At 28.4% G+C, this 14,060-nt stretch overlaps 1 protein-coding gene across 3 annotated transcripts; it reads right to left on the reverse strand.

Annotated features, from left to right (window-relative positions):
- Positions 1 to 6,579: 6,579 nt before the first annotated feature.
- Positions 6,580 to 13,763, reverse strand: LOC132942851 (cryptochrome-1-like). Of its 3 annotated transcripts, XM_061011512.1 has the most exons (11): positions 13,710 to 13,762; positions 13,384 to 13,550; positions 11,412 to 11,647; positions 11,217 to 11,325; positions 10,818 to 10,960; positions 10,275 to 10,459; positions 9,429 to 9,661; positions 8,370 to 8,537; positions 8,134 to 8,274; positions 7,874 to 8,025; positions 6,580 to 7,754 (listed from the first exon to the last, which is right to left on the reverse strand). In XM_061011512.1, exons 3-11 carry the CDS (start codon positions 11,582 to 11,584, stop codon positions 7,508 to 7,510), a joined length of 1,551 nt encoding a protein of 516 aa, XP_060867495.1. In that variant the 5' UTR covers positions 11,585 to 11,647; positions 13,384 to 13,550; positions 13,710 to 13,762; the 3' UTR covers positions 6,580 to 7,507. The 3 variants fall into 3 exon arrangements, with proteins under 3 accessions (XP_060867495.1, XP_060867494.1, XP_060867496.1); XM_061011511.1 differs by having other exon boundaries at positions 13,384 to 13,763; XM_061011513.1 differs by lacking the exons at positions 13,384 to 13,550; positions 13,710 to 13,762 and adding an exon at positions 13,006 to 13,122.
- Positions 13,764 to 14,060: the final 297 nt, after the last annotated feature.

Genomic DNA, 14,060 nt, shown 5'->3' on the forward strand with positions numbered 1-14,060 from the left:
GATCATAATAACTGTTCGCATTATTATAATGTAAACAACACCTAGTTTTTGGATTGTAGTTCATATGTATTGCAGTATTTAGCTTCCAGCGTATTCTTTTGTTTAGTGTTATTTCACCCAGATTACTCAAACAATTTTTTTTTCACTTCATAGAACTCTAGTAGATTTTTTTGTATAAAAATTTTTCAAGATTAACCGGCTATAACTGGGAGTACCTACGCTGAGTACCTGTGTACATAATATATAATTTGAAAAGAGACTGGCTAGGTTCTCTCACGTTCCCCATTCAATTTATTTTTTTATATATTTAACTTTTTTTGATTCTTATATATATATATTTTTTTTTAAGACATTAACAACTTGGTGCCAAATGATTTTTTTTAAATTTTTTATCTGCTTCTTAAAATGCGTTTGCCTGCGGTAGCCCACGTTCCCATTTCAATTTTTTTTTATAAATTTAATTCAATTGATTTTTAATATGAATATTTTCAAATTTGTGAGTCTTCAAAGAATTTTTTTCTGTTATTTAATTCCTATCTAGATCTTTCTATATAGATTTTTTGTGACGCCAACACCCTCCTTCATATTTTTTTTTTTGTAATGTAACTCTACTTGAATATTTAGTATTGACGTGAAAATTGATAACTTGGTGCCTGTAAATAATCAAAAAAAAGAATTAAAAGAATTTTAATGAACTAAATATTTTGAATAGTTTTTTCTGTTTAAGATTCTGGGAATTTTCATTTGAAATTTGTAATGTGTATTCCTACAGTTAAATTTTTTCCAAATTTATTTTTTTGTTTTCTAAAATGCATTTGCCTGCGGGCGCCAATACCCTCCTTCAATTTTTTTTTTATGATTTTAACTCTAGCCAAATATTTTAAACATTGACAATCTAGTACCTCTTGAATAATCCTTGTTTAATGAAATAAATATTTTAAATAGTTTTTTCTGTTTAAGATTCTGGGCATTTTAGTTTGTACTTTGTAATGCGTATTCCTACAGTTAAATTTTTTCAAAATTTTTTTTTGGTTTCCTAAAATGCATTTGCCTGCGGGCGCCAACACCCTCCTTCAATTTTTTTTTTAGGATTCAACATCAAGCCAAATATTTTAAACATTGACTATCGGGTACCCTTAAATATAATACATAGTGTATTATATATGGATACATTTACTACTTATGTTACACTTATAAGTTATAATATATTTACAAGACTTATATTTATTTATTTGATTTTTTGTTTATTATAGTCAACAAATAATACCTTTTGGATAAATTAGGTATTCACAGAGTTAATTTGAAATTATGTTAATAAATCATAACCATTGTTATTACTTATTTGTTAACTGTTTTCAAAATTTACATTAACAGTAGTAATATTTAAAATAAAATTGTCAAAATTGTACTTCATTGTTAATGTAGTCGTTAAACGTCTGCGTTAAAATATTTCCTTATTTATATGAAAAAAACATTATATAGCCATATAGGTAGTATTATTTAAACATTGTTAATTAATCAAAAGTTCATATTATATAATATCCATTTTTAACTTAGAATATAAATTTAAAACCATAGTACGTGCAGTGCTACTCTACCTATGTTGTGTTAAAATAAATTAAATTATTTATCTAAGTAATGACTGTAGCTTATGAAAAAAACAGTCTGTTGTGGCATTGTTCATGTACAAAATGTATCTGAACCACTCAGAACACCCTGAAAAAAAGTTCTAATGATGTGCCTCATAGTTATTAATATAGTATAGTGCAGTGGTCGGCAACCTTTTGAAGAAGGTAAAAAGAAAAAAATAACTGTTTAAAACTTTAAAATAATAGAGCATAAAAATTACAGTTTTTAATAATATAATAATTACCTATAATATAAAAGTATGGAAATTACAACTGCTTTAGGCTTAATTTGATTTTTGTTGTTGGATATTGTTTATTATTTTTTAAATTTCCACATTAAAATTTCTTGTGCTGGCTCGAAGTACATGGTGGAGATGGTCATTAATTAAACGTAAACGGTATGGATTTTTAATTTTTTTCATATGAGAAAAGGCCTGTTCACACACGTAAGTGGATCCAAACATACTGAAGTATTTTGCAGCTATATTTTTAATTTTTGAAAATGATGCCGGAAGTTCAACGAAAAAAAGTAAAAGAGATGCTTTGAATGAGTCTTTTAAGATATCTTGTGACTGCAAATCTATTATTTCCATTTGAAGCTCAACATCAACATCTCCATAATCAATATTAAATGGATTGGCGAGTAGTTGAAAAACGCAACGTTTTACTTTACTGAACAGAATAGAAAATTAATATTATAATCCAAATACACTCGTCGTATCTACTCTAGGTATCTTATCGGTAACTGTCAAGGTATATCTACCATTATAAAATATGACTGATAGAAACGTTCAATTATATATTTTATTTAATATGATTTTTTTGATATAATATTCGATTAAATGTCGTTGTCGTAGGATATAAAGCGGGCCACCGGTTGCCGACCACTGGTATAGTGTGTACTGAAAGAATTCAGATTTGTTCATTTAATTAATATAGTATTAAAACAATTTTGTTAATTTAACACAAGAAATCGATAATATTTTTAATATTTTTAAAAAAAATTAACTTAAATTATAAACTTGCTGTATATTTTATTATGATTGCTTCTAACAGTAATTCAAGAAAGATAATGTGTTTATTGGTGCAAATGTATGTTTTCTTGCCAATTATAAAAATATTGAGTGCTGAGTGGGTATTATATTACATATAAATAATAATGTTTATTTTAGTAACAGTAAAAAACTATATGAGGGATACATTTTCAATTCAGAATTAAATTAAAAGTGTAAAATTAAATGTTATACCCAAAATACGTATTATAAGATGTAACAACTAATATATATAACTATAGTTATTAGGTTAAGTTGCGTTCGGTTGTATACGACTTAAGCAATTATTATATTAATTTATAACTTTTTATTTTTAAGTTAGTATTGCTAACCTGTGGTTATAATTTATAAGCAGTAGTTATGTTTTTAGATATTTTAAATTAAGATTTTTGTATTTGTATTTTACAAACGCTGGTATTTAATTTTTAAATAACCTAGGAATATTTAAAACATAATATTATTATATTATTCATATTATTATAATACAATATTTAAATATAATATATTATGAACCTACTGCCCTACTATTTCTAGACGTTTACATGGCAATAGTAAAATTCTATTAAACCTATTAGGTACGTAAACAACATTTATTAATATGACAAATATTTAAAATTTCAAAAAAGGGGGACCCTCGTGTTAATACCCCTCACTTTGTTTTTTGGATAGCGCTGGGAGTTTCTGTGCACAAACGTCGGGATCTGGTGCACATTTCTGCACAAACGATGCACAAACGTTTGGCACATTCAAAAATCTAAATATTCAATGTGGGGGGGCTACCGTTTCAATGGCCCCCCCATTTTGTTTTAGGGATAGAGCTTTCAGTTTTTGTGCACAAACGATTGGACTTGGTGCACATTTCTGCACAAACGTTTGGCGTGGTCAGAAGTTCAAATTTCGAAAGTGGGGGGCCATTGAAATGGACCTATTATTGTAGGCATGTAACACATTATTTACATAACTTTATATTTAATATTTTAATAGATTCTGTCCTATATTATAATATACATTTTGATAGGTAGGTTACATCACTGGTGGTGCTCACTACCGTAAGTTAGCCACAGAGAAAAAAGAGAAGCTATAGATAAAACAAAAATGATTTAGATGAAACATTTATAAACGAATGCATCCATTTCCAAAGTCACTTACAAAACATAAAATATTATCCTACGAGTATAATAGATATGACTGATATGAGTAACTACCTACCATGATGAAAAAACATGAATTGAAGGATATTTTTCCATATGTAAGTACCTATAGCAATATGTATGTTTCTATGCACTACAGCGACTAATTTATTGTACCGCGGAGCGGTCATTTTCAACACTTCGGCGTATAAAAACGTATATGCACTGACAATTTTAAATATTGTCATATTGAATCTCAATTAACTCGTCAGATAAATTATAGCGACATAATTGTAGATTTCGCCAATAATCAAGAAAGAAAAAAATTACATTAAAAAAAGAAAATTATCGTTTTATTTTTGTTATAATTTGTTAATTACAAAAAGATTTACATTTTTTAAACTATTAAACGATTTTGTTTTGTTAATTGATTTTAATTGAAGTTAGATTTTAATATTAAAGAATCTCGATCATGGATGAAATAATTAGATGGATACATTTTTATACCAATATTGTTAGGGGGGGGGGGGGGAGCCAACTTTATAAATACGGCCCTGGCGTACACGGTACACACAAATATCGTGATTAAAATCCAAAACTTTAAGTTTGGCAAAAATGCAGTTTAGCTATCAAAAGATTTTTTTTCAAAATGTGTGTTTTTGCATGCTTAATTTAATGGTATTTAATCGCTCAAACTTTTCGTTTTTCGTTTCCCTACAATGATATATTATATTATCATTGAATTCAAATTTAACACTATCCATTACAGTCACCCAATTTAAACCTAGTGTACAGCAGAGTGACACTCACTTACCCGCTTTTTTCTATATATTAACTTAACGACTTACCGAGTTTCAAAAAAAATTTAACTTGCCAGCCATAAGTTTCAGTACGGGAACTTTGACACTTGTCTATTTTACATTTCAAATATTATTTCCTATTTTTCCATCAACGATGGTCGAGATTGTACGGTTTATGGTTTTAGCCCATATTGGCATACTGCTATTATAGCTATATATACTACTCTACTATATAGTACTATTATTAGAACGACTATAGAATATAAGCACAATTGTGCTATGTACTGCTATGTGCCTATATGTGACAGAGGCCTGTCGCTTGTGTTCTAGTTCATAACCGCAACTTTGCAATCGATGATATTCACATGCTAAAACATGTTGTGATGTTTCCTAATCTAAGGACACCTCACCCTCAATTGAACCACCTTGACCGCCCCAACTTGGGCAATCCAGCCTGCTTCTTCTCGTGTCCGCTTGGAATTGCCGATGTAGAGAGCAAGCTCTCTGGATTCATATTATATTACAATATTAAACTATATATTCACAATGTATAGACGATAAGCCACTAAACTCAGTTTTTTTTCTATTTTTCCAAAATAATATAATATGTATTTTCACTATTTTTCAGTGAATATTAATAATAACAATGATTCGCTTCTATAGTAAACCCCATCTTTACAGATTTTTTTAACGCAATTTTTAAGTGCACGATAAAGGAATGTATACCAATGGATCGTCTTTATATTCAGTAGTCACCGTACTAAAAATTTAAATGTAGGTATATTCAAATATGGCATGTACGATTGCTTTAACATGTTATATTATTTATTAATTATTATACTATTTTTATTATATTATTAGTGGCGAGCGGCGAATATATTTGAACATTTTGAATTTAGCCGTAGGTATATATACGGTATATACCACACTCTCTTAAAATTCCAATTATTGCCAATAATTTTATTTCGTAAATTGCTATATCTATAAGTACAAAAGAAAATTTAAATTTAAAATAGGCTATTAAAATATAGCCGCCGTATAACTAAAAAATACTACTTAATTAAATTTAAACAATCAATGGTATTACATAATATTCTTTATATTCTTTATATTTTATTACATTGTGGGTAATATTATATGCAGGTAATTAAGCGGAAACAATAATGTGAATCTTTTGCCACGACATTTTTTTTCACATTTGGGTACATTAATGTAGCGTGGAGAGTAACGAGAAATGTACAGGTCCAATCATTAATCAATGTGTTTTAGTAAAATACATTATAATCTTAGTAAACTCGAGCTAAAATAGGCCACCCTCAAATAACACATTCCTACCTCATCAGGAAGAAACCACTGAACCAGCACCAGTATGCTGGTAAGAATTAGGTAATATTACTTAATTGTGTCTGTTACATTAAAATGTAGTTTTGACATATTAAATATTTATCATATAGGTGCAACATTTAAAAATAAAAGTATTACGTATTTTAACTAGATTAATGACATTTTTACTGAAATTGATACAAATGATTGTTAGAAATGTATAATATTATATTTATTAGTCCATGATGATTACTATAAGTTCCTTATAATTTCTACTACCATAGGTACATAGTACAGAAAAATATTTTTTGACAATTTATTATTTATTATTTTAAGTATAAAATAGTTAAACAAATGAAAACTAAAAAGTATAGGTAATAATTATTTATTTACAATTTCTCCATGTATACAATTATGAGAGTTTTCTTTTCAATCTGCTTTTATTTAACTACTAGTGGAAAAAAAAGTTCGGTACGCACATTCTAGGTTTGATGAAATGTTAAAAGTTTAAATTATATCAGAAATAATAATAAATCATACCATGAAAAAAATTACAACCGTACACAGTTTTCTCTGTATTATACAATAGTAATATATCTTGTAAGTTATAATATAGACGTCTACCTACTAAAAATATTTTCTTAATTATTATAATTCAATATTATTAGGTTTTCTGAAAAAATATCTTAATTTATTTCAGCTTATTTGTATTTTCTTTAAATACTATTTCAAAATGTTTTGATTAAGTGTTACTTCCTTAAATAATTATATTTTTTTTATTATATAATTACCTATATATAAACAATTTTTTATTAAATCTATTATATCCGATGTTTGGTTCGGCATAGGATTCTTGTGAATTATATAAGTATACTGTATAGAATGTGGATAAGCCAATGTCAAAATAAAATTTACAATATATTATACAAATATATATCTATATTCTATAGTAGATAGTAATAAGGAGTCAGTCGATAATTAATAGGTATTTTATTTTTTATTTGTCATATTTGTTTAATTTGTACAATCTGTTATCCGTATAAAATATTTTTACAATAAGCTCAATAGATGGAGGGATACATAAGAGGGCTTGGTTGGCTTCATTGAAAAAACTATTCAATAATTTATAATAGTACTTCATGATAATTAATATTAAAATTTAAAGTATACCTATCATGATAAAATACTAATATAATAAGCAAATTAGTACTATATAACATGATATAATAACACTTATATTAGGTACCTAGGTAGTTAAAGTTGTTATAATATATATAATACTTATATACCTATAACTTAATCATATATTATTAGTTTAGTAACTTCATTTTTACAAAAATAAATATATTTTCTACTTCGAGAACTTCATAGAATAAGTCAGTAACATTTAAGAATAGTGTAGTATTGTATTACTATTACAATACAATTCTTAAATAATAATTTTTATACAAGTATTGTTCAATTAATAGGTACACCTAATGTTATTTTTAGGATATCATTAATTAATTAATTGTATATTATTAATAAACTATCATAACTACGCTTATTAATTCTTTACGATGCAATGTTTTCATTTATCTTCTCAGTGAGGAAATTAAAATTAATTTACCATTTTCTAATTGTGGCTGACAGTTAGACAGCTGCTGATATGCCAGTTTCATTCGCTCGAGATTGATTTTAGAAGCATTGATATGATTGACGATTGGCAATGGGTAATCAATGCCAATGATACAATTGGCAGTAAACTGAATGGATTCAGGTGCCAACCACGGCTCGTGGATATATTGATTAGGCATATTATTCAACACTGGAATGTATCTTCTATAAACAAAAAGTTCATTAAATATATATTAAATATAATTCGGAAAATATAGTAATTTACCTAATAACTAAAGTTATTATTTTCAGACGTACAGAAAAAATATATAGGCGTATTTTACCTTATATAATCACCATTTGGATCTACTTTTCGACCGAACCTAACAGGGCAATAGCAGTGAATGAACTCTTGGTAAAACGACGAACATGAATACCACATCCAATATCCAGCGTTTACTGACCAATCGGCGTCCAACAATAACTCATCAAATACCTAAGGATTTTCAGTTTTTTTCGTATTATTCATAATCATAATACGTTAACAAAACGTGATCAAACTAGAATAATGTCGAAGAATTTATTGAATGAACCTCCGTAATACCTTCATTCCTTCTTCCCAAGATAGCCACAGGTCACCCCGAGTGAGAAAGCACGCGACTGCGTGCCTCGCTATGCAGTGGATCCATCCTTCTTGCCTCAGCTGTATCATAATCGCATCGATCCATGGGTAACCGGTTTGTCCCTAAAAATCAATTCAATTACCGCATTATAGCGCACGTCGATTACCACAAACCACACAGTCGCGTCTATATAGAAATATGCGTAAATAGTATTTACGTTGGCCCACTTGGACAGAGCTCGGGGATTCTTGTCCCAAGGTATTTGCACGCAAATCGGATTTCCAACCATCCGATCGAAGTTCGGATTGTTGGTGGACGCGCAGTAGAAGAAATCTCGCCACAGCAGTTGTCCGTGCAGCGAAAGTGGCGGTTGGGATTTCCGTATCTACGTGACATTATAGTTTATATAGACTAGGTAGGTATTAATTATTAAGACAATGTGAATACTGGGGTGGTTATAAATGGGGACAATTTATTGTAAACTATATTTATAATCATTGGCGCAAATAGGGGGGGGGGGCTTGGGGGGACTTAGTCCCCCCCCAGTTCAAAATCTAGTAATTAGTACTAATATTTATATTCTGTGGTACTAGCTATGGAGAGGGGGGCTTGAGTCCCCCAAAAAATTTAGTCAATTTGCGCCAATGTTCATAATATATAAAATATAGGTAGTCCGGTATCATTTTAATAATATTATTATCTCAATAGTCAATAACATGTGGAAGTATAAACGTGTATACCGCTACTGCTATAAATAGGTACTTAATGATTGTCCATTTATATAATGATTAATGTTGGATAATAAACATTTTAGGATCTGAATAACAAGTTATTTTTTCAACTTAGGATATTTTACCGTGAGCAAAGCAGTGATGACATACAGACATATTACAAAATAATGTTACTTCAATGTTCAAATTGTTGATTGTTAATATTCAATTTAAAAACCAGCATACATATAAAGCGAAGAATAGACTACATATTATTATATCTACATTTTGATCAATACATATACCTAAATGGCTAAATGCACCTATTTTACCTAAATTTTCATATAGCTTATGATACAAAAATACTTAATTGTTTCTAATTTTTATGAGTTTTTAAAGGTTTAATATATTATTTTATTATATTTCAAAATTAATTTACAATTGCCCCACTTTAGTAGGTACTTACTTCGACCTACTTGCAATAAAATATTATTTAAGTTTGAATTATGAGGAAAACTTAATAAAACTAGAAAATATTATATAACAATATAATAATATATATGTACCTTCTTATAAAGTTCATTCAACTCTGAAAAAAACAATCTAGTGGATAAGCATCCAAATTTCAAATACGGCGCGAGACCAGTGGGACTAGCTACTAAAGATTGTGGGGTCATTTTTGGTTTTCCAAAAGATGCGATGAATGCTTTCCGTTCCAAATGACATTGCAACCTTATCAATGCTTCCGTTTCGCCCCCCATCCATACGTGTCGTGCTATGTTGTTTATCTCTTTAAATCCTGTAAATATAGTTTAAAATATAAATACCAACATTAAAAACGTGTACATAACATAGAACTATTTTCGCGTAGATATTTAAGAAAATTGACAACTTAGATCTATCGGTTGTTACATAAATAATATATATATTAATAATAAATTATAATATATTTTGCTGTTTTCAAATTATTATATAATATTACTATTTGAAAACTCTGAAATATTCATGGGTAAAATACATACTTATTGTAGTATATGTATAGTACCTTGTACCTACTACACTACTGTCTGCTATAGATTACAGTTCTATATCTGAGTAGGTATATAAAAAAAACATTTTCTTCCTACGTAGTAAGAACTATACTTAAGATCGTATATGAATAGTGAATACCATGAAAAGCGTTTTTATGCGTAAAAACTTGTAATAAATAAAAGTTGGTGATAAACAACGTGTATAAAATAACCAAACAAATACATTTTCTACAGTTTCTATTGAAATTTTTTAACACTCTGTGTCCATTTATAAAACCTTTGTAGTTTCTACTTAATAATATATTACAATATAAAATTTACCCATACAATAAAATGAATTTAAAACACCTATAAGTAACATATTATACATTTATTATTTACCGAGTTCTTCGAGTGTTGGGACACCAAATATTTCATCGTGGTCATATTTAGTTGGTGTAAAAGCATTACCAAGAAATTCTTTGTCTATGCTAGGTACAGCTCTTTCTGGTGGATCAATACACTCTAATAATTTTTGAAATAAGTGATACGTCAATGGAGCTTTTCCACCATTCACGTTTATTATTCTGGAACAAAAAACAATAAGTCGAAGTTAGATAATTTTTGACTATACATACCTAATATGAATTTCAAACTTCAAAAATTCACAACTTTTTATATTAATAAATATTTCATAAATTAAAATGAATTCAAGAAATGTGCCTCAAAGTAAACGAGTTTCCTTATAAATTGTTTTTATAATACCTATATAACATCGACTGCAAAATAAAATAACACCATATTAGTATGTACATAGTAATATAATTGTTTATCCAGGAGTAGATTTTTTTGATATTTAGAATAAAAATGTTTAATTTTTAATGCAAATTTACAATTTTTACTATAAAAATAAAATTTAATTATTTTAAAGAGTTCTACATTTACTTGTCTAATTGGTACAGGGTATGTGAACAACGAGTTATGACAGATATTCCCATTTCACTACACATGACTTTTATATTTTGATCTCTCACGCGACCAAACGGTTCAGGATCTTCTTCAAACGTGAAGTTTGTCGTACCCCATTGCTAGAAACAAATACTATTACATAAATTATACTGTTATGTAACTCAATAATTTAGTTTGTATGTCAAGAAAGTGAATAAGACAATACATTTTGCGCTATTAAGTACGTATGCATAAAATAATCAATGATCATATATTATTTAATATTTTTACCTGCATATCAAAAATCGTTTATTATTAAATTACATAACGCAGCGATAGAGTTAAAGACGAGGTTTGAGCAAATTTAAAATCGGGAGTGATCTGATGAAAACTTACTCTGAACAGTTTAGGCAATGCCTCGGCTGGCTGTCCCTTGATAACAAAAAGTCTAGAGTTTAGTTTTTTCAGGCTGTTATCCAAATCTGACAGACACTGCAAGAGAAATCTGAAACACAAATTTAAAAAATCATTTTCATGCAAATGTTTATGTTTGGTTTTGATAATCATAATATTATAATATGTGATGTTAACCTCCATTTATTAATGCCCACATTTGATGCACCGGCGAACCACGGATCGAGTATGAAAATACATCGGAACGTGTTAGCATTGATCAGCCCCTCTCGTAAACTAGGGTTGTCGTGAATTCTCAACCCTTTACGAAACCAGTGGACGGTGTGTTTATTTTGCATCTTAAAATCCATGATTGATAAAAGGAACTTTGTTGAACGCCGTTTTGATTGTTAGACTTGTACAAAAAGAACTCTCTAGTAAATTTAAATGATACTATATCAATATAAATATATTTAAACATAACACATAATAATTGAGCGAAAACTTGAAGAGAAAAGTTGTAGAGATTTTTTGTTGTTCTAATTTCTGAGAACCCATTAAAAAATCTTTAGAAGTTCTCTAAAATTAATATTGAAATTTTTTGAAAGTCGGAAATGATTTTAACTTAAACTAAAATTCTAACTAAATTTACTTTTAAATTAAATTTTTTTTTCTATGAATGTCAATAAAATTTTATTTGTTGTGTAAAAAAGCTTGCAAATTTAATACAAAGCTCCTACTATATTGTTACAATGAGATTTAAAAAATATTAAAAACCCTTAGCCACAGTTTTTATTTATAAGCATTTAAAGTTCAAAATCACGAAAATAGCAAATAATTTTGAGTTAAGAATTCATAAAAATGTTTCTTTTTAAATCTAAGATTTGAAAATGTAATACAAGATTATTCATAAGTTTGTCTATCTTTATAAAAAAAAATATTTTCACAAGCAAATCAAATTAAATTTTTATGTGCGTTTGAAGTTTATATTTTTACAATATTGAATATTTACTCAATTTCTCATGTAGCGATTTTCTTATTTTGTTGTAATTAAAAAACGTATAACTGTAGATACTTGAAAATTTCACTGAAAGTTTATATTAGCATTTTCTATACACCATACAATTTTGAAAATATTTTGACTCTTTTTGAGCTGTTTACGAACATTGTCAGTTTTAAATTTTTTTAGTTTTTTTTCTATAAATATCAATAAAATTTTATTTGTTGGGTAAAAAAGCGTGAAAATTTAATATATGGCTCCTGATATATATCGTTCTAATAGCAGTTGAAAAATATTAAAAATACATAGGCACAATTTTTTTTTATAAGCATTTAAAGTTCAAATTTTGACAAAATTTATCAAATTTATAATTTAATAATTATTTTGTAGTTAAAAATTTATAAAATGTTCAACTTTTATAGCTAAGGATTGAAATTTGAAAACAAGGCTCCACGTTAATAGGTTATATACAAATTACTTTATTCACAATAATATCATCAAATATACTTGGTAATATCATAGGCTGACTGACTTTTTTCGCTCATAATCGTTTTTCTTATACAATGATACTATATAATATATATCATTGAATTCAAATTTAACACCATCCATTACAGTGACCCGCTTGTAACCTACTGTACAGCAGAGCGACATCCTCTTACCCACCTTTTTTTTTTTAATTGTCAATAAAATTTTATTTGTTGGGTAAAATTTTTAAATGCTATCAATAATTAAACACTTTTTATATAAAAATTAAAAATTGATCGCAAATAACACAATAAAGTATTTTACCATCTGTTTTGAAAAATTCACTAGATAATCTTCAACAAATTGCTTTGATTTAGCACTTTCACTTTGAACTTTGGGCAATCTTCGAAGTTTTACATCATTTACATAAAATTGTATTTCTACACGGCAAACACGCGTCATATATTATTAACAACTCATGAAGTTATGAACAACCACAGTCCACAAACCTATGCCTACCAGTATACCTATATTAAGATAAAATATTAAATACCATATCGGTTTATAAATAGTATATATTTTATATTTTATAAAGGTCCTCTTCATTAAGAGGTTTACGTGAAATTTACTAATGTCTACCCTCCTAAAACCTCAGATTTAATTACTACCTAACCACCTAAGCCCCGCCTACTGGCTACTTACCTATCCGCCTGATCCGACACTGCTGCATGATTTTTTTCCCCCGGGGACCGTTTACACCGAACAAACTCAATCCGAGACGTTATCGTCGCGGTTAATACTGCAGCAGTCCTGATAGCACGTATACGATTGTACCTATATATTTTATCACCGCTACATAGGTAATATATCTGAAAACAATATGGCAAACATTCGATAGAACGTCGAGGAAAACGTAACGACGTACACGTATGCAATTTAATAATAATAATAAAAACGTATTATTGCACGAATAGGAGGATTTTATAAAATATTATAATATAAAATCTAATATAAATTATGATCACTACCTCGTCGGACGGCGGGGACCAACGAGCAGCGCGCGCAGCGACCGACTGACTGCATCGTAGATCATATTATATTTGGTAATAATATACGCGTATTCTGTGCCCGCAGGGTAGGTACATAATATTATTATATAGTTATTGTCACGCGTTACAAAATGTAATATATTTCATTTATTCGGATTCGAGCTAGTCACGTTGCACAGTGGCGTGTGGCGGTCGGTCACGTTGCCGTCGGCGTGGAGACCGTAGTCCGTCTGTGTCAATAATAATAATAATAATATACTATAGAAATACTATATATATGTGTATATTGTAGGTATATATATTAACTATTTACTATCACGACGTCACGTG

Source organism: Metopolophium dirhodum, chromosome 4 (assembly GCF_019925205.1).
Source record: "Metopolophium dirhodum isolate CAU chromosome 4, ASM1992520v1, whole genome shotgun sequence".
NCBI classification, from domain to species: Eukaryota; Metazoa; Arthropoda; class Insecta; order Hemiptera; family Aphididae; genus Metopolophium; species Metopolophium dirhodum.